Raw genomic sequence first — 17,644 nt, 5'->3', positions numbered from 1 at the left:
TTTTGTTTGGCTTATGTTGTGTCATCTAAATTCAGTTTAACATGACAAAATATACAGTACGAAAGAGGCCCGGTTCCTTCTGGCCAATTCACTAATGCTATTCTTTGATCCTAAAATATACAACAAATTCACTTCCATCAGGGATGATATAAGGCTTGTTATATAACAAACATTACTGTGACTGAAAAAAAAAATTCTACTGTATGAGAAATTCTGTAGGAAGGTTAAATAACAGAACAACTTTCCCCAAGTTGAAATTTTATCAGAAAAAGCCACAGAGTTCTTATTGGAAGACTGGCCAAAAGGTTAAGGTAACACTTTAAGAAAAAATAAAAATTTACGAAGTTAAAGTCAGTCAAGAAACCTTCACTGAAAGAAAGAGTACAATTATATGTAATTTCTTTTCAATTATATGTAATTTAACATAGTGTTCAACTTTATCTTCCCAGCATTAAAAAAATGATCAATTCCCTTTTGTTAAAGGCTTTAAATGATAGAGATGCACAAAGTACCTTTATTTGCTTTTGCGCTAAGTGCAATAAAGCAGCATTACAAAACCCTGAAAGGCACTAGGCAAACTAGGGTGTGTACTTCATGGGATAAAGGGAACGGTCTCGCTGTGGTGAGGCGCGGCTAGGCACAGTCCAACGTGAGACACTCAGATGCCAACTGTGAAGGGCAGGGACACTTGGCTTCCTTGTGGGCCTCCAACAGGCAGATGCCAACAGGGGAGGACATAGGGAGACCACACGCAAATGCACTCGGATGGATGCGCATCTATTATAATTCTGGGAGGAAAACAGCCTGTATCTCTAGTCAGTCTTCCCCCAAATGAAATAAAGAATGGCCATCTCTTGGGTAAGTAAACTGGCACTAAAAAAAAAAGAAGAAAAAAAGAAAAAAAGAGATCAAAACAATCTGTGTGTCTCTAAGGATCACATTACAGTGGGTTTAAAGTATGGTGGTGGAAGGTCACAGCAGGCTTCATGTGAAAGGAAATAGCATGATTTCTCCTCCCCACAGTCAGAGTCGTTACCTATAAAAGCTGTCCTTCCATTTTTTTCCAAGAGCAAGCCCGTGGAGAAGCCCGTGCTCCGGGCTGTCGGAGCCGATGTGACTGATCACCCCGGGTGGGGTCACCGGAGGCTCCGCTCCGCGGCGCTCTCCTAGACTGTCCTTCTGTCCTGCCGTGCTACAGCCAGGAAGGACTGTGGGCTTGCCGGGAGAGCGGCTTCCTTTTATTCCACGCCAAACAGAGGTACTTCCCATCTTAGGTAACTCTGCTTCAATAATCAGTGATTTTCCACTGAGTATCCCCTTCCCCAACTACCAGCACATTCTTTTCCTATGTAATGGAGACTTCATAAAACAGGTCAGAGTAAAAGTGATTCTGAACACCCCGAATAAACCCGTAAGATGTATAAATACAAACTGTAGTCATGAAGCAAATCCACACTGGTCCCTCCCTCCCCTGTGCTGCTCTCCTGGTGCGAGTGAAGTGAAAACAGAGGAACGGTGACAGGTGACAGGTGACAGGTGGCTGAATGCGGCAAGATCTGTTGCCAGGAGAGGAGCCCCTAGGGAGCACCCACGGCGTTACCTACCGGAAGGTTCCTTGCTGAATCCAAATACAAGATCAGCAACGAGGAAGAAAGACCATCATTGGCTTCGTCTCGGTCAGCCCTGATGTCTGTTAGCACCTGTGAGGACAGGACAAAATGCCTCAGCAGGTGTATTTCCACAAGAGTTCAGACTATCTCTACCTGAGTAGGTCTGTGATGCTCACGACAAGGAAGGTGGGGAATTATCCATCCACACGTGCAACACAGAGAGAATGAAGACAGTACATGGATTTTAATGACAAGAATCGGTATGAATCAATTAAATAAAGCATAGGTGATCGGTGGCTCCCCAAAGCCCCGTACTGTATCGAACACAAAATATGAAGAGCTCATAAAACAGGCGGGAATGACCTGTAAATCTTTCTTCTAAAAAAATTCCATTATCTTTAATTCACCCCTGATGTGACTGCAGTGAGTTACAGCACAAGAATGAAAATTACTGCTGTCCTTTTTCTAAGCTAAGTAGCAACGCAACCTGAGGACACTAATCTTGCTTAGTTACGAGGGTGGCTGTCGTCCCGGGAAACACTCACAGCACCTTGTCGAGGTTTGAAGCATTTGGCATTAACGTGAGCCACTCCAGTTTCAAGTGCAGCTTTCCTCTGGGGACCTCGTCCAGGGTGAACCACTGAAGAGAGAATGTGAATGTTCACAAAAGTTCTCCTGAGCCAACCTTTCCAGTCAAACAGTTTCCCCAAATGTCACAAGTTGCCCACGGTGAGGCACCAACAGCTCCTGACTAATGCTGGAGGACCGAGTCCTGCCGTGTCTCGCTCTGCCCTTCCAAGGAGCCGACAGCCGCAGAGCACGACAGGGGCCGGCAGAGTGCTTCCCTCGTGTGGACCCCACCACGGTGGAGTCAATTCCATCCAGAACTGTCCAGTACTGTCAGGGTTCTGTGTATGGACTTTCACAGAACTTACGGGCCAGGAGATGATAGAACATTGATCTTAAATACTGAATTTCATTATCAAAAAAGTTAACAAGCTTGGCTTTATTCACCACTCCATACTACTTAAGAAAACAGAATAGGTGTTTCAGCTTGAAAACCACACAGCGGTTCATCGAAGATCATCCCCAAACAGTGTGAAGACACTGCCCTGAGGAGTGTGTGAGAAGGAAAATGTGTTACTTTGAAGGCAAGGGATCAGCAGTTCCTTGGTTACTTCTGCCCTACTTATCCCAATTACACCCATCTTTTAGAAGCCACCTCAAAATCTTTTCTCAATACTCTCCACTCCGATAGCAATACCCTGCTCGAAGCGGTGTCTGTCTGCTGTCAGCTCGCACTGCGCACACAGGCGGCTTCACGTGACAGCTTCCCAACAACCGCACTGTGCCGGCTCTGGTATCGACTTTGTCTTTAAAGAGTCCACCTTTCGGGAGCTTCTCACAGGCCTGTGCCTGGACTCCCGAAGGAGAGCGCGTGCCCCGCACACCGGCCCGAAATAATGGGTTTGTGTTCGTACTCTCAGGAATTTCTAGCATGCGGTGGGCACATAATACCTACTATCTGATCGGGCTGTTACACTTATTCCTGTTCACTTTGCTGTTACTGAAAGGCCTGAGTTTTCGGAACGTCATGTGGGGGGACCAGTAGGTGTGTCAGGGCTCAGGAAATAGAGTAATACTCAAAGAAAACTTACTTCATCTAAAAGGCGCTCCTTTTCAACTTCAATAAGATCAATCATAAGACTATAGAAATAACAACACAACAACTTTAGAACATAGAAACACACTTCTTACAACTGAAATAACCTTAAACGTTAGTCTACAAAAAAGTACTCTGGAAATGTATCAAAATGCTACAGTTTATTAAGAAACAGACTTCTTCCAGAACATTCCTCAGGCTTATCCCAAAACTATGAAAGGAAGTAAGGAAACAAGCAGGAGTGAGTCTCTGGGAGGTCAGGAGCTCTCTTTGGCAAAGCCAGGATCAAAGTTGTAAAAAATGTGGTTTTCCCCACAACGCAGCTATTTATAAAGTGCTGATAACATCTGAAAATACTCAGCCCTCTTGTCCAACACGCTCCCTCTCAGCGCGGCTGTCCCGTCACCACAGCTGTCATTGTTGTGCCCTTCCCGTGCTCACTCCACAGCTCTGGACCACCCCCACAGACGTTTCTGCTTTGGCTATCTGACAGCCCCTTCCATTTCCCCCTAAAAATCCTGCCCTACTGCAAAGCATGGAATTCCCTCCCGCAGACGCCAGGGACAGCGAGAATGGGTGGCCGCACTCTGTTCTCCCTCGCGGCTGCCTCCGCTCCAGGTGAGGCCCTCACAGCGCCTTCCTGGTCGATCACCACAGCCCCCAGTCTCAGTCTCCGCTACTCTGAGCCACACAGTGGTTTTACTGGAACGCAGATCGGATCATCACTGCCCTGCTTATATTCTTCGGTCACTCCTTGTTAAGAAACCATTCAGGATGGACTCTGAAGTCACAGCATTAATACACAAGTCGTTCTTGATGAGGCCAAATCTGTCCAACATAATTTATCCCTGTATCTTTTTTGCCACAAGAAATTCAATTAAATAATCAAGACTAGGGTTAGATGTATTTTTTAAAAGCTCATGTTTTTTGGCTGTAGTGGTTGTTCAACTTAAGTGAACAAGTCAATATTTGTTTTCCAATGTGTAGGCACAATGTAAATTACTATCCTCCCCTGCTCCCTAAATAACGCAACAAACCGAGAAAGCTTAAAAACTCCTTTTCCCAATCTAGAGCAAAGCCTGCCTGGTAGGAAAGCAGCCAGCGGCACCCGTTCTGGGGCCACACTCCGCATGGAGCTGACAAGCACTTACATGGGGGCAGGTACAACTATCAAAGTGAATTTAAAACTGTTTAGTTTTAATCGATTAATTAAAATAGCTACATGAGGCCAGTGGCTGCTGGGACAGACACAGATCTAGAAGTTTTCCTTCTTGTACTTCAATGTGAAACTTTATAGGAATAAAACCTACTTTTACTGAGTCTAGGGTGAAATAAACATTGTATCTAAGAGCCACTTAAAAATACACGTAACACATACACAGCCCATTTCTTGAAGCTACATTAGTTCTAAGTGTCACTACTCCAAAGATAGAGAGCACCCAGTGCTGTCCTTCCCCGGAGGTTTACCTTCCTAGGAAGTCATCCTTGTCTGGGTCTTCATCGAAGAGCTCAATCTCTAATTCCTGTCCAGGATGTTCATAGACTAGAGCCTGAAAAAACAACGAGTGGTTATCTCACACGGTCACCGAACGCGGCTGGAGCAAACAGCCCCCTGCTCTCCCGTGGCAAGGAGCCGGAACGCACGTACATCATGTCACTGTCAAACCACACGCTTCGCCACGGCAGACCATTCTGAAACATCTGCCCTCACGGTAACAGTCTACTGTGTTTCCAGTTATCTGAGAGCAGACTCGCTGGGTCAAGTCCCACTGCTCCCACAAACTAGGACAGGCTTGGGACATCTTTCCAGTCCTGAAGGGGCTCCAAGTGCTACCGCTGGGATACGGACAAGTGACCCATTCGCCAGCACCGAGAGAAGCCAGCGGGCAACAGGCCGGAATGGGAGGGTGGGGCGCCAGCGCAGCTTAACTGCACGACCGTTCTGCAGAAACCTATCATTCCTCCCAGCGGGATCTATGATGCGGCAATTCCACCCCGAGGAGCTTGTCTGGAGAAAACCTGGATCAAGGGAAGAAAGACACATTCACATCACAGTTAACAGCAGCGGTTCCAACGCCGAAACGAACAGCCAGTGTCTCTCTGGGTAAAGAAATGACGGCCTCTCAGCAGTGAACGGCAAGTACAAGTCAGGTCCACGGGGACGGACAGAGCGATGTCTAGACGCGTTAAACAAGAATTTATAAAACAGCACATAATTAATCTCATGTCTGTAAGTACTCACGTATGTTAACCACAGAAATCACTTTGTCAATTATTTACTGTGACGGTTTCACGTAATTCAAGTCTAACATTTATGTGTTCTTCATGTGTCGGCATGACAGGAAGTTGTGAGGTACGGACCGAAGGTACAATACTTTTAAAGAAGGAAAATTAAAGAAAAATGACTCACATGGCCCTCTAACCCAACGAGCACCTGTGTCACGGCAGTGGAAGAGAATCTGAGGAGAAGCCAACTGACGCCCTGGACACAGCTTACCTCGTACACCTCGTTCCACTTCGGACTCAGGCTCTCTTTGATGACCTTGCTTTGGAAGATCTGGTTGCCGACTCGAATAACTCCATATGGGTCAGATTTTCCCTTGACGAGTCCCTTAAGGTAAGTATCTTTCCCCTGAAGATCCTGAGCTTCAATAAAATGTATCCTTAGAACACCCTGGAAAGAAGGAGCACACACGGACTGTTCACTGGTTCCTCTGACACACGTGGAACCACGGCGGTGTGCTCACTGTCCTAAGAACAGGGCGGACACACAACAACCTCAAGAGGGAGGGGAGACCCTCTTCTTGTGCAGCAAGAAAGGACGTAAACATGGACTGTCGGCAGCAGAGCAGAGGGCAAACCAAAGCAGGGCAGGACGACCGTGTCCAAGCACCACAGTCCTCCTCAGGAGAGCACCCCCGGGGAGGAGGGTGAGGGGTGACGCCCAGAGTGACAGTGTGCTCCAGGACCCTAAGGAGGCTCGGTTCCGTATGGCAGGACGGGAGACCACCATTACAGAATGGTCCAGACGTGTCACCAACAAGCCCTTGACAGGCACTCATTACTCCAATTTCGAGAATAATCCTATGAAATACGAGTGACCTTGGAACAAAACAGGTTTGAACGGCATGGCTCCACTTACATACAGATTTTTTTCGATACAGAACAGTACTGTAAATGTATTTTCTCTTCCTTATAATGTTCTCAGTAACATTTTTTCCCCCTCTAACTTATAGAATACAAACTATAGTACATAACATCGAAAATATATGTTACTGGTTTACGTCACCGGTGTGGCATCTGGTCAACAGTATACTGTCAGTACTGAAGTTCTGGGGGAATCGAAAGCTAATACGCAGATTTCCTAACGTACAGGGGTCGGCAGCCCAATGTGTGTGGTCAACTGCGGTGTCATTAAATTTACTTTATGGACAGGAAACCGGAACTTCGCAATACGTTCTACTCAGAGACTTTAAACATAGTTTCCTTCTCCTAAAATGTTGTTTAACTGATAAAATGAAAAAGTTCACTCACACTTCTTCTAAGGTGAACAATGGTGCTCAAGTTAGCACTGGGCAGCAGCTCTACAAACCCTTTAAAAATCACTGGGCAATAGTCTTGACCCAACTGGCTAGGAAGATAGGCATTTTTACAGATATAAACACTTTAAAAACGTAGAGCATTTCCTGTTTACAGGAAATGTGTCTAAAGTTTAGGTAATCTGGCAACATTTAAGGAGCGCTGGCTTTTAAAGCCCACGAGGTTAAGAAGGTTGGATTTGGGCAGGCTCATGTGCTCCCCACGCTCAGAGAGTGAGAAGTGCACATGGCAAAGGTGCATGAGGTTTTCCACGTGGAAGAGAATTCTTGTGTTTTCAGAGATGAAAATCATTAAGTTCAGGAACAAAGACATGCCTTTCTCATGCGCACTGTCCCACTAAATCTGAACGCCAACTAGCCGGGGTGTTGGTACTTCTAAAAAAATTTAAGAAAGCGCAGACATCTTTGATTTGTGCACGGAGATCTAGCTCAACCACAGACGAGTAACAAGCCTCAGGGAAAGCGGTCTACTTCACTACAGCGAACCACCCGCACCACGCCCAGTGAAACCGGACCAACTCGACATCTTCCATTTGGTGAAGGCCGCTGTGCCCTGCACCCATTTGCAGATGCCGCACTGCGGGGTGGCTGCTCCACCCCCCGAGAGCACAGGTTCAGTGGGAGGAAGGACGGGGGAAAGCTCTGTGAAAGCGAGTACAAGCAGGCCTGCTCTGGAACGGAGTGGGGACGCGGGCTGGGGCAGCGCGCGGGCTCCGGCCCTCCACCGTCCACTGCAGACCCGGCGGGAAGAGAGGCATCTCCCGGTGGATGCTGTTTTACTCTCCCGGCAGGAGGAGGGACGGTTTCCTCCTGGCCTGGCACCAGCTCGGCCAACGAGAAGCCACTCCACTTCCCAGCTCCCAGGTCACACCGGCAGACTTTTCGCTCACAGCAGCCGCTCCGCCCAGCGCCCCCCTCCTCTGTGAAGGGGCCTCCTCTCCTTTGCTCCGCAGAATCCCCCACGGTTCTGCCACAGCTTAACTGTCCCAGAATGCAATTCTCTCCGTTCCCGAAGAAACCCATTACTGCTGGTAACGTGACTGGCAGCTTTATGTTTTTACTTTCCTAGGGAGGGAGTGAAGGAGTGGGGGGAAGAGGGACAGAGGGAGGTAGGTGGGGCCGAGGGGAGACTCTTAAGCAGGCTGCCCACCCAGTGAGGAGCCTGTACGTGGGCTTCAACCCCACGAGCCGGAGGATCATGACCTAAGGTGTAATTGAGAGTCGGACGCTTCATGTACTGAGCCACCCAGGGACTCCTGGGGGTTTTAAGGTTAAGAGCTCTCCCTAACCGTGAGGGCCCGTCCAGTCCAAGCACCTCTTCTCTGACCAGTGGAGGCAGTTCTACGTCCTTGACCAGCAGATTCTCAGTCTTTGGTTGACGGTATATGGTTTACTCAAGTGAAGGGGCCTCCAGTATCTGTGACCTAACTCTGTGTGCTAGGCATCATCCCCAACTTACAGATGAAGAAACTGAGGTCCACTAATGGCAAGAAATAGCCCCAAAGCAAAGCTGTTGTTGGACTCCGGGGCTGTGACGGAGGTCCAGGCCCTACCCTTCCCATCCTGTCTGCGGCAAGTTTAACACCAGTACTGCTTCTGCCGTGGTGCTTACGACACGACTCGAGAGGTAACCACACTCACTGCTGAGAGGAAGCCCGTGCCAGTCGGGACTCAAACTGCCCGCCACTTAGACTCAGCTGTTACATTCTGGGTGTGCGAGCAGCACATGCCTCCTGAGAGAACTCCCCGGCACGGTCGTCCTTCAGGGCGTGCAGTCCGATCTGCTGTAAGCACCTTGGACGCTCATGGCTGAGCTTTAAGAACGGCCCCGAAGCCTCTGTGATGCACACGGGCCAATGTCCTAGGGAGTGTGACAGGACAAACAACCACATCGAGATCCATGTGGCGAGGTCACCGTTCAGAGAACCGTGAGAAGTCACGACATCCAAGGACGTGAGACGCGTCTCTGCATCTGAGTGCCGACGTGCTCAGGCGCACTTACCTTTGGTATAGGAAACCGCAGCTGAGCTATCTGGACTTCACTGACGAGAGGAACGGTGATCCGATTGGGAAGCACCAGGTAGTTTGATATTATGTCCAGGATGATTGTATCCGACAGACCACTGTCAGGGGGGCAGGAAAAAGAACAAACCAACGATCAGGCCTATCAATGCTCGTTACCGCTTTAACAGCAAACTTACCCTAAACACGACACAGCACCCCACTTACAGGGCCGCAGGTGTCTGTCTTCTCGCAGACAGTATCTAGAACAGCAGTTCAGTGCCTGCGCGGCAACACGGCCGTGCTGACTATTACGCGGGATATACAGAGAGGGCTGCGGTGTGCAGCTGCAGACACAGGGTAACACTCGGGTCACATCTCACACTATTCTAACTAACGTTTCATTCGCTCCTGTGTGACTTCACCACTGACTTAGTATCAACCCAGACACGTTACATGTTCCTCTTTTAGCATACTTCAAACAGTCACAAAAGTGCAAAGAATACTATACAAACGCCCAGCACCCATTCTATGTTTCTTACATTAAATTTCTCTCATTTTTGCACAGCTTCCGGTCGAGTAGAAGATTTTAGTTCATTCTCTCTTCACATCGTATTTACGTACTCGATACTGTAATAATCCTGAAATTCTATGTAGCACTCACAGAGAACTCCGTAATATGAATAAAATTGTGGAGGATAAAGACACAAATGTACTTTTAATACATTTTTGCCTGTTCTGTGAGGTAAATGTGAGAACTAAGTAACATGTATGGGACATTTCTGAAGGCATAAATGAAATTTCACTGCTGTGGAAGAACAGTTTTAACTGGAACTGGGAAGTTTTAAGAGAATCTTACTTCTTGCCAGTTATTTCTCAGATGTTAAAACTGTGAACAGATATATGTAAAGTAATTTTATGTATAAAAATACCCACCAGGACAGAGTGAAAAGTCACCATCATTCAGTACAGCTGAACATTCACTCTAAGCTGGGTACCCAAACGTGACGACAAGAGAAGGGGTCTTACCTTAGGACTTTCTAGTCCAAGATGAAAAAAACACCCCAAACCCCACAACCCCACAACCAATAAAGCCCTATGTATGAGTATGTCAGTGACTTGGACACTAACACTCTAGAGACAGAGAGGGTTCCAGCTGCCAGACGCTGAAGAGAATGTTCATGAAGAGGGACGTGAGCTGGTGCTTCGGTTTTAAGAGCAAGCATATTCTCACTCTGCCATTCCCCGTCACCCACAAATACCGGTTTTGTTTATACTAAAAAAATCTGCTGGAACAGAAAGCACTTTGGTGACGATAATGCTTTCAAGAATTCCTTCCCTGCTGTGTTGGTAGGCCGACCACCTCACCACCCACCCAGCCAAGCAGACGGAGAGGCGCGACACGCAGGAAAGCAGCAGAAGGCCCACCCTGGTGCCTCATCGCTGCTCACCTTTCGAACCTACTGTGTACACGCCCAGCCTCCCCCCGAGTTACCGGAGCTGCAGTGCTGCCCCTAATCGTTCCCTGGGGCAACCCTGGCTGCTGCCAGGGTCTAAATGGCCCTTGGGTCTAGTCCTTTTTGTCCTTTGGCACTGCCTGCTTATCACCTTACTTGTGTTTCTACCGTAATTCCCTTCCCTTCTTGTACTTGCGCCACTCAGTTCACGGTTCTTCACTGAAACAGGACGTCAAGGGCAGTAATCTGGGTATTACTGTTACTTCGTCACACTTCCCCAGTGGGTACAGCACGTACAGGTTCACTTTGTAATGCCTGAGGCAAGACTTGCTAGGTTCACAGTTACTGAACACTCACTTTTATAAGGCAAGACCTGCCACAGCTGGGATCTGATAGGAAGTCTGTGAGTGGGAAAGCACAGCTGAAGTTTTACATTATATAGTTTATTACACGAAACTCACATTCATATAAAATGTTATATAAGTTCTACATAATTCTGTGTAAATTATATATATCCTATACAAACATATAATTTTATTTAAAAGGGATGTTTATATATATGCCTTTTACACCACAGCTTTGTTTCTGACGGGTGTGTATTTCTAATATACATGAGTATGTATTTTTAATGATACATTTAATTCTCTAGTAAATGTATCTTATATACTGCATGTACAGAAATCTATATATAAAATAGCTTAGAGCTATTACTATATAAAAGAACCCATCATCCTCATTAACCATTAGATAGAGTTTTACGGATCTCTGCGTGCACAGACGTGTACGTAAATACGTATACTCCCCTTTTACAATCTTTTGTATTTTTATTTTTTAATAGGCTCTATGCCCAACATGGGGCTTGAAACAAAAACCCTAGATCAAAAGTTGCGTGCTCTACTGGCTGAGCCACCCAGGCACCCTCCTTATGTCTCTTTTGAATGAATGATCTGCAACCAACTCCCCCAGCAGGAGGCTTGCCAAAGGCAGCAGATGCCCTTGGGCTCACCCTGTAAGGGAACTAATGCAATACTATTTACAGGGTAGCTGCTTGACAAGCCTGTGTTTATTTTAGTCCTCCCATTATATAAAAGGAGGAAAGTAGAACACATTAAAAAAAAAAAAAGATTCATTTATTTTAGAGATTGTGGTGGGGAGAGGGAGAGAGAGTCCTCCAGCAGGCTCCCCACTGAGCACGGAGCCTGATGTAGGGCTCAATCCCAGGACCCCAAGATCATGCCCCAAGCTGAAGTCAAGAGTCGGCCGCCTAACTGAGCCACCCGGGTGTCCCCCACACATTCTCTACCCCAAATGGCAACAGGAATCTGTTGTTCTGCTGGCTAACCAGCATCTGCTCCCGCAGACCGACGTACTGGTGGAAGTTCTTCCTTCGGTTCTCCCGCACCCCTGTCCTGGTCCCCCCGGTTCCTCCTCTGGGGTGGGCAGGAGATCCAAGCATGATCATGAGATCACTGGACTGTCCAAGGATGGGTGGACAAACAGAAGCCAGCCCTGCAACTTCGGCTGGAACTAGCAGAAGAAGGTTCTTTCAAAAAACAAGAAAAGAAGAAGAAGAAGAAGATTCTTTTCAGACAGAAGCTGCTACGCCAGGGCCAGGCCTGACAACAAATGCACACAGGGAAAAGTAGGATCTAGAGTGAGAGTGCGAGCCCTCAGGCCATCAACTGAACACCCAACACCTGCCTGGGCCTGACTGCACCCCAACAGTGCCCCAGAGGGCTCTGGGAACGAGCCACAGGAATGGGAGCTCGGCTCGCATCTACGCCATGGCACTAAGAACAGTGGTGGGCTGGCTCATAGCAGGCACTATACTGATTTGTTGGATAAATGAATAAATTGTCTTAAAGATAGTACTTACTTACTCATTTACTTTTTTTTTTTTTAAGATTTTATTTATTTGATAGAGATCACAAGTAGGCAGCGGGAGGGGGAAGCAGGCTCCCTGCTGAGCAGAGAGCCCGATGCGGGGCTCGATCCCAGGACCCTGGGACCATGACCTGAGCTGAAGGCAGAGGCTTAACCCACTGAGCCACCCAGGTAACCCCAAAAGGCTAGTTCTGAAATATATATTCATTTTTTAAAGTTCTATTTTTCTGAGAAAATAAGAAAAACCAAACTTAAAAATTAACTTGCAGAATATTGAAAGGCTGCTACTTTTCTAAAACACCAAAGCTTGAGGCAACTGACTGGCTCATTGGTAGAGCATGTGACTCTTGATTTCAGGGTCATGAGTTCAAGCACCACACTGGGCATGGAGCCTACTTAAAAAAAAGCCTATTAAAAAAAAATTAAAAAGTTAGAAAGAAAACACCAAAGCTGGAAAAATGCTTCATGATGAATGAAAAGTAAAATGAAGGGTAAGTGACCCGCCTGATACCCTCACCCACTCTACTTCTGCTCACTTGGTCCCAGGATCTCAGATGCAGTTAAGAAAACGGAGCTCAGCCAGGCTCCCCACCTGAGCCACAGGTGAGAGCCCGCTGAGGCAGGGATTCTACCCGGACACACTGGCCTTACCCATTCTGAGTTGTTCCCACGACACTAGAAATGCACTCTCCACCGTCAACAAGCTAACCACAGGACATGACAACATACTTACTTTAATCCAGGGATATCGAGAAGATTAGTCAGTCCTGTCCAGTTAATTTCTATAAGCTGTTTTAAAAAAAGGGCAAAAATATTAAGTTTCCAAACTATTTCCAATTATGAAATCAAATCATACATATTTCTTTATAAGCAAAATGCATTCGTTCATAATATTGTCTTGCTTTTCACTGTAAAATATCAAAGTCATTGTCCTTTGTTCATAAATGGGGAACTACCTCTTTTTTTGTGTGTTGTTTTTGATAGTATCCATTTCCTCTGGTAAAATAAAATAATTTATATACCTTTCCTATTGATGGACACTTAGGTTAACTGAATGCAAAACAGCATTCAAAAGTGAAAGTTTTGGTCAAAGATGTTTCTCCCCCCCACCCACAGATTCTTACTTTGGGGGCGCCTGGGTGGCTCAGTCAGGTGAGTGTCTTACTTTGGCTCAGGTCATGATCTCAGAGTCCTGGGACCAAACCCTGTGTTGGCTGGGGGCGGTGTCCCTGCTCAGTGGCTGGTCTGCTTGTCCCTCTCCCTCTGCCCCAGGTGCCTCTGCTTGTGCTTTTTATTTTGAAGTTTTTTAAATTTATTCATTTGTTTCAGAGAGATACAGAGAGACAGCATGAGCAGGGGGAGAGGCAGAGGGAGAAGCAGACTCCCCGCTGAATCAGGAGTCTGACATGGGGCTCGATCCCAGGACGCTGGGATCATGACCCGAGCCAAAGGTAGACACCTTACCATTTGAGCTACCCAGGTGCTCCTCTCTCTCTCAAATAAATAAAAACCTTTAAAAGTAAAAAATGTTCTTTATAATATTTTTCAAAGAGTTTATCTATTTGAGAGAGTGCATGCCTCTGTGTGTGAGGGGGAGAGGGAGAGAATGAATCTGAAGCAGACCCTGGGCTGAGCCCAGAGCCCAATGTGGGGCTCAATCCGATCCCACGACCCTGATATTATGACCTGAGCTGAAATCAAGAGTAAGATGTTAAACTGACTGAGCCACCCAGGTGCCCCTAAAGATTTTAATTTTTTTTAAGTAATCTCTACACCCGACATGGGGCTTGAACCCACAGCTATGAGATCAAGAGTCGCATGCTCCACTGAAGGAACCAGCCAGGCACCCCTTATATGTTTATTTTTTATGTTCACAGATGCTACCCAACTGCCCCCAAAATCATCTCCTGCACGGATTTATATACGGCCCCACCCTAAATACATGAAATGTCCTTTCTTAATCCTTCTCCCCACCAAAACAGAGTGAAAATCAGTCTGGTAGGTTAAAAATGGGACTTTATCCCTGTCTCAATTTATATTTTCCTGGCATCAGTGGAACATGTTCTATCTACTCAGTGAACATCTGTATTTTATTTGTTCAATTTTCTAGTGGGTATTTGGGTATTTACTTAGAATAATTCCTACATAGTTGGCTAATAAAAGATTCCATTTAGTGGATGCAGACAGGTTAAAAAAAAAGCTTGATTAGAAAAACTGCTTTCTTGTCAAAGTGCATACTATACATAATAAAATTATCTGTGCTTTATATTTGTAGAAGAAATGCCGCGTGAGACTGCATGATCTCAATCACCCACACAGTCGCAGGAATGAAACTGCTCAAATCCCCTGGGAAGTGTATAGTTATGAATAAACACAAACTGGAAAGTTAAGATTCTTTTGGATAGGCCAAAACTGAAAAAAAATTTTTTTAAGGAAGTCCTAAAAGACTAAGATTTTTCAGAAAAAGAGAAAGGAAATATAAGTTTATTGCAAATCTCAGTACAAACTCCTACTGGTGCCCTTGTAACCCCACCCCCCAGCCCCCCGGCCAACAGGTGTAGAAGCAACGGCAATCTGGGGCAACCAATGCCAGCCAGCATGCTGACCATGATCTCTGAACACATCTTCCAAGGGACTGCCAAGAAACAGATATTCCAGGACTGGGGCAAAAACTGTTAAGATAGCCTGGGGGATCTTACTGAGTCAGAAAGCTCGGGAAACACGGAGATGAATGAGAGGTCCTATCAAGGTGGGTCCCCTGGAAAGGACTTGAACTAGGGGTGATCAGCTTATTCTCATGACCCTGGTCAAAGTGAGGAGACACAGTTAAAGGCTACCCAAGTTCAGAGAAACCAAACACCAGGGAGGCAGGACCAGGGTTCAGCTGGGTTTGAGAAGCGATGTGAATGCAAAAAGGCAGCTCCCAGGGAAGGGACGTGTTGGAAGCCCTGAAGGAGCTGGCCTGTCCCTGAGCAAGGGGAGGCAGGAACAGAGAGTCCAGAGCCACGGAGGGGTGAGAACAGGGACAGAGACCCATGTGGGGACCAGTGTGTGTGAGGGCATGCGTGAGAAAGTGAGCACGTGTGAGAATGAGTGAACCAGGAAACGAGTGTGGAAGAGGAGGATGTGTGAGAATGAACGCGGGAAAATGACTGTGGAGTGTCAGCACACGTGAGAACGAGCGCCTGTGAGAGGCTTAGAAAGTGAGCACACAGAGGGGGAAGCCACAAGAGGGCTGGGAGCAAGGCAGTGCTTGAGAAAAGCAACTAAAATTAGTGTCCCGTCACCACCCCCACTATGCACTGGGACCACTGAGATCTCTGGGAAAAACTGAAGAGACAGACGTTTCCCAACCCCTCTCTGGGCTGCTGCAGCTCTCCTAGGAGAAATGGAACCAGCAGTGTGGTTCCACTTCCACTGGAACACCATGCATCTGTGTATTTCATGAAAACCGCGGACATGCCTTGCTCCTCTCTCTGCCGGTCCATGAACACACGGTCTGATGGGTGCAGTGAAATGTGTGCTCAGCTGTTTACTTCAGTGCTCACTCCATGCCAGGTGTTCTGGGTGCGCTGAACTGTACAGTACAGACCATGAGTCACCTGGGAGGTCTGCTAAAAATACAGACCAGTGGAGGGGCGCCTGGGTGGCTCAGTTGGGTAGGTGACTGCCTTTGGCTCAGGTCATGATCCCAGGGGCCTGGGATCAAGCCCCATGTTGGGCTCCTTGCATAGCAGGGAACCTGCTTCTCCCTCTCCTCCTGCTGGCTGCTCTGCCTGGTTCTGCTCTCTATCAAATAAATAAATAAAATTAAAACAAAACAAAACAAAAGAACAAACTAACCTAAAGTTAGTTTGGCTCCCACCCTTCTCCAGAGTTTTTCATTTAGTCAGTTTTCCCTGGTGGTAGCCGTCAAGAAACTCTTAGGATTTCCAACTTCCACCTGGGATGCAGAAAACTGGCAAGAGCATCACAAATGCAGAGGAAGAGCTGAGGTGACAGGGCTACCGGCCTGAAACGCTTACTCAGAGCAGCTCTCAGGGCAACTGACAGGTTCCAGCTAAATCCTAACTGCTAAAGGCCAGGAGCCGGTGAGACAGAGAAAGCCCTTTGAAATCCCGACACAGGCCACATCTGCAACCCACTACGTGGGCTCAAGAGTGTGGGTGTGCTATAGAGACAAGGGAAAACCCTTCTGCAGGGGTGAGGTGAGGGATGGAGCAGCTGCTGCTAGAAAGACCCAAACTCCACCTTCCACAGAAAGGAAGAAAAGCCACTATGAAAAGGGACATATAGGTAAGGCTCCTTGCGGATGGGGAGAGGAGAAGAAAATACCCTGTCTGGGGAGAGTAGGACACCATCCCAGCCCTGACTGTTAGAGATCCTGCAGTTACCGGAGGGAGGTGTGCAGACTAACTCCTGCATTAAGACCCACCAAAAACACAAGCACAAGGAGAAGGCAAGGTCACTAGAAAGGGTGCTAACCATGGGGACCCTGGGTAGCTCAGTTGTCAAGCGTCTGCCTTCGGCTCAGGTCATGATCCCACGGTCCTAGGACCGAGCCCCGAATCAGGCTTCCCTGCTCAGCTAGAAGCCTGCTTCTCCCACTCCCCCTGCTTGTCAAGTCCCCTCTCTCACTGTCTCTGTCAAATAGCTAAATAACATCTTTAAAAAAAAAAAAAAAAAAAAGGCACTAGCTCTGAAACCCAGCACGGGCCAGAGCAGTAGGGAGCTCCCCTGTTTCAACTACTGGGGGAAGGGCAAGACGATCCAGAAGAATGAAAGATACCAAACCACAGATCCAGGACACTCTGAGGGCACCTAGAAGGATAAATACCCTCCAAGCTCCCGGGTTGACCTGAGGTGTCGTTTAAGTCTGGGACCCTCTGCAGTCCGGTAGACTCTGGTGGACCCGTCTGCCCAGCCTAGCCTCTCCACCTCGTTCCTGCCATCTACACAGGGTTGTAGGAATTGGCTCCCAGGAGCCCGATCCAAACACTGCAACCTTCCTCCCTCCTGCTGGTCTAAGCGCCTGGATCTGACACCGCAGGAACAAGGAAGGGAAAGCAGGAAGGCGCACTGCCTCTGGAGTGCACTGGCAGCCCTGTTTCTGGCATGTGGACTAGAAGACCAGAGGAAGCTGGTCTCACAGGGAACACAGAACGGAGCAATCAGGCATGGGTGACAGTCACAAAGGCTTCAAGTTCTGCATTCCAGTGGTTTTATGAGAGAACAATACATGCTGTTTTCATTTAGCTGAAGCCTTTCCTTTTCCCTTCCTTTGATTAAGGTGTCTCAGTTGCTGGACTTGTAGCTAACAGGACTCAAGCTCTTCTCAGTCACTGTAAAAGGAAGATACTTGCCTTTCTCCATCTGTAAAAATGCAATCTGTGGTTCAAAGACTGCTAGCTGGGAGGACCCTCTTAGGAT

General features: G+C 47.3%; 1 protein-coding gene across 4 annotated transcripts in view; it reads right to left on the bottom strand.

Annotated features, from left to right (window-relative positions):
• Nucleotides 1-17,644, bottom strand: part of ESYT2 (extended synaptotagmin 2) — a 78,051-nt gene that overhangs the window by 22,029 nt on the left and 38,378 nt on the right. For all 4 annotated transcript variants that reach the window (XR_014301121.1, XR_014301122.1, XM_082692894.1 and 1 more), the window contains exons 7-13: nucleotides 12,948-13,003; nucleotides 8,875-8,995; nucleotides 5,771-5,947; nucleotides 4,741-4,823; nucleotides 3,269-3,317; nucleotides 2,161-2,250; nucleotides 1,605-1,700 (exon numbers count right to left, since the gene is read on the bottom strand). Coding sequence is in view for 2 of the 4 variants with exons in the window: in XM_082692894.1 (XP_082549020.1) it covers nucleotides 1,605-1,700; nucleotides 2,161-2,250; nucleotides 3,269-3,317; nucleotides 4,741-4,823; nucleotides 5,771-5,947; nucleotides 8,875-8,995; nucleotides 12,948-13,003 (672 nt within the window). In the remaining 2 variants the exon portion in view is untranslated. The remainder of the gene's footprint in view (nucleotides 1-1,604; nucleotides 1,701-2,160; nucleotides 2,251-3,268; nucleotides 3,318-4,740; nucleotides 4,824-5,770; nucleotides 5,948-8,874; nucleotides 8,996-12,947; nucleotides 13,004-17,644) is intronic.

Source organism: Mustela nivalis (genome assembly GCF_964662115.1).
Source record: "Mustela nivalis genome assembly, chromosome: 12".
Classification (NCBI taxonomy): domain Eukaryota; kingdom Metazoa; phylum Chordata; class Mammalia; order Carnivora; family Mustelidae; genus Mustela; species Mustela nivalis.
This window is presented reverse-complemented; position numbering and strand designations above follow the sequence as displayed.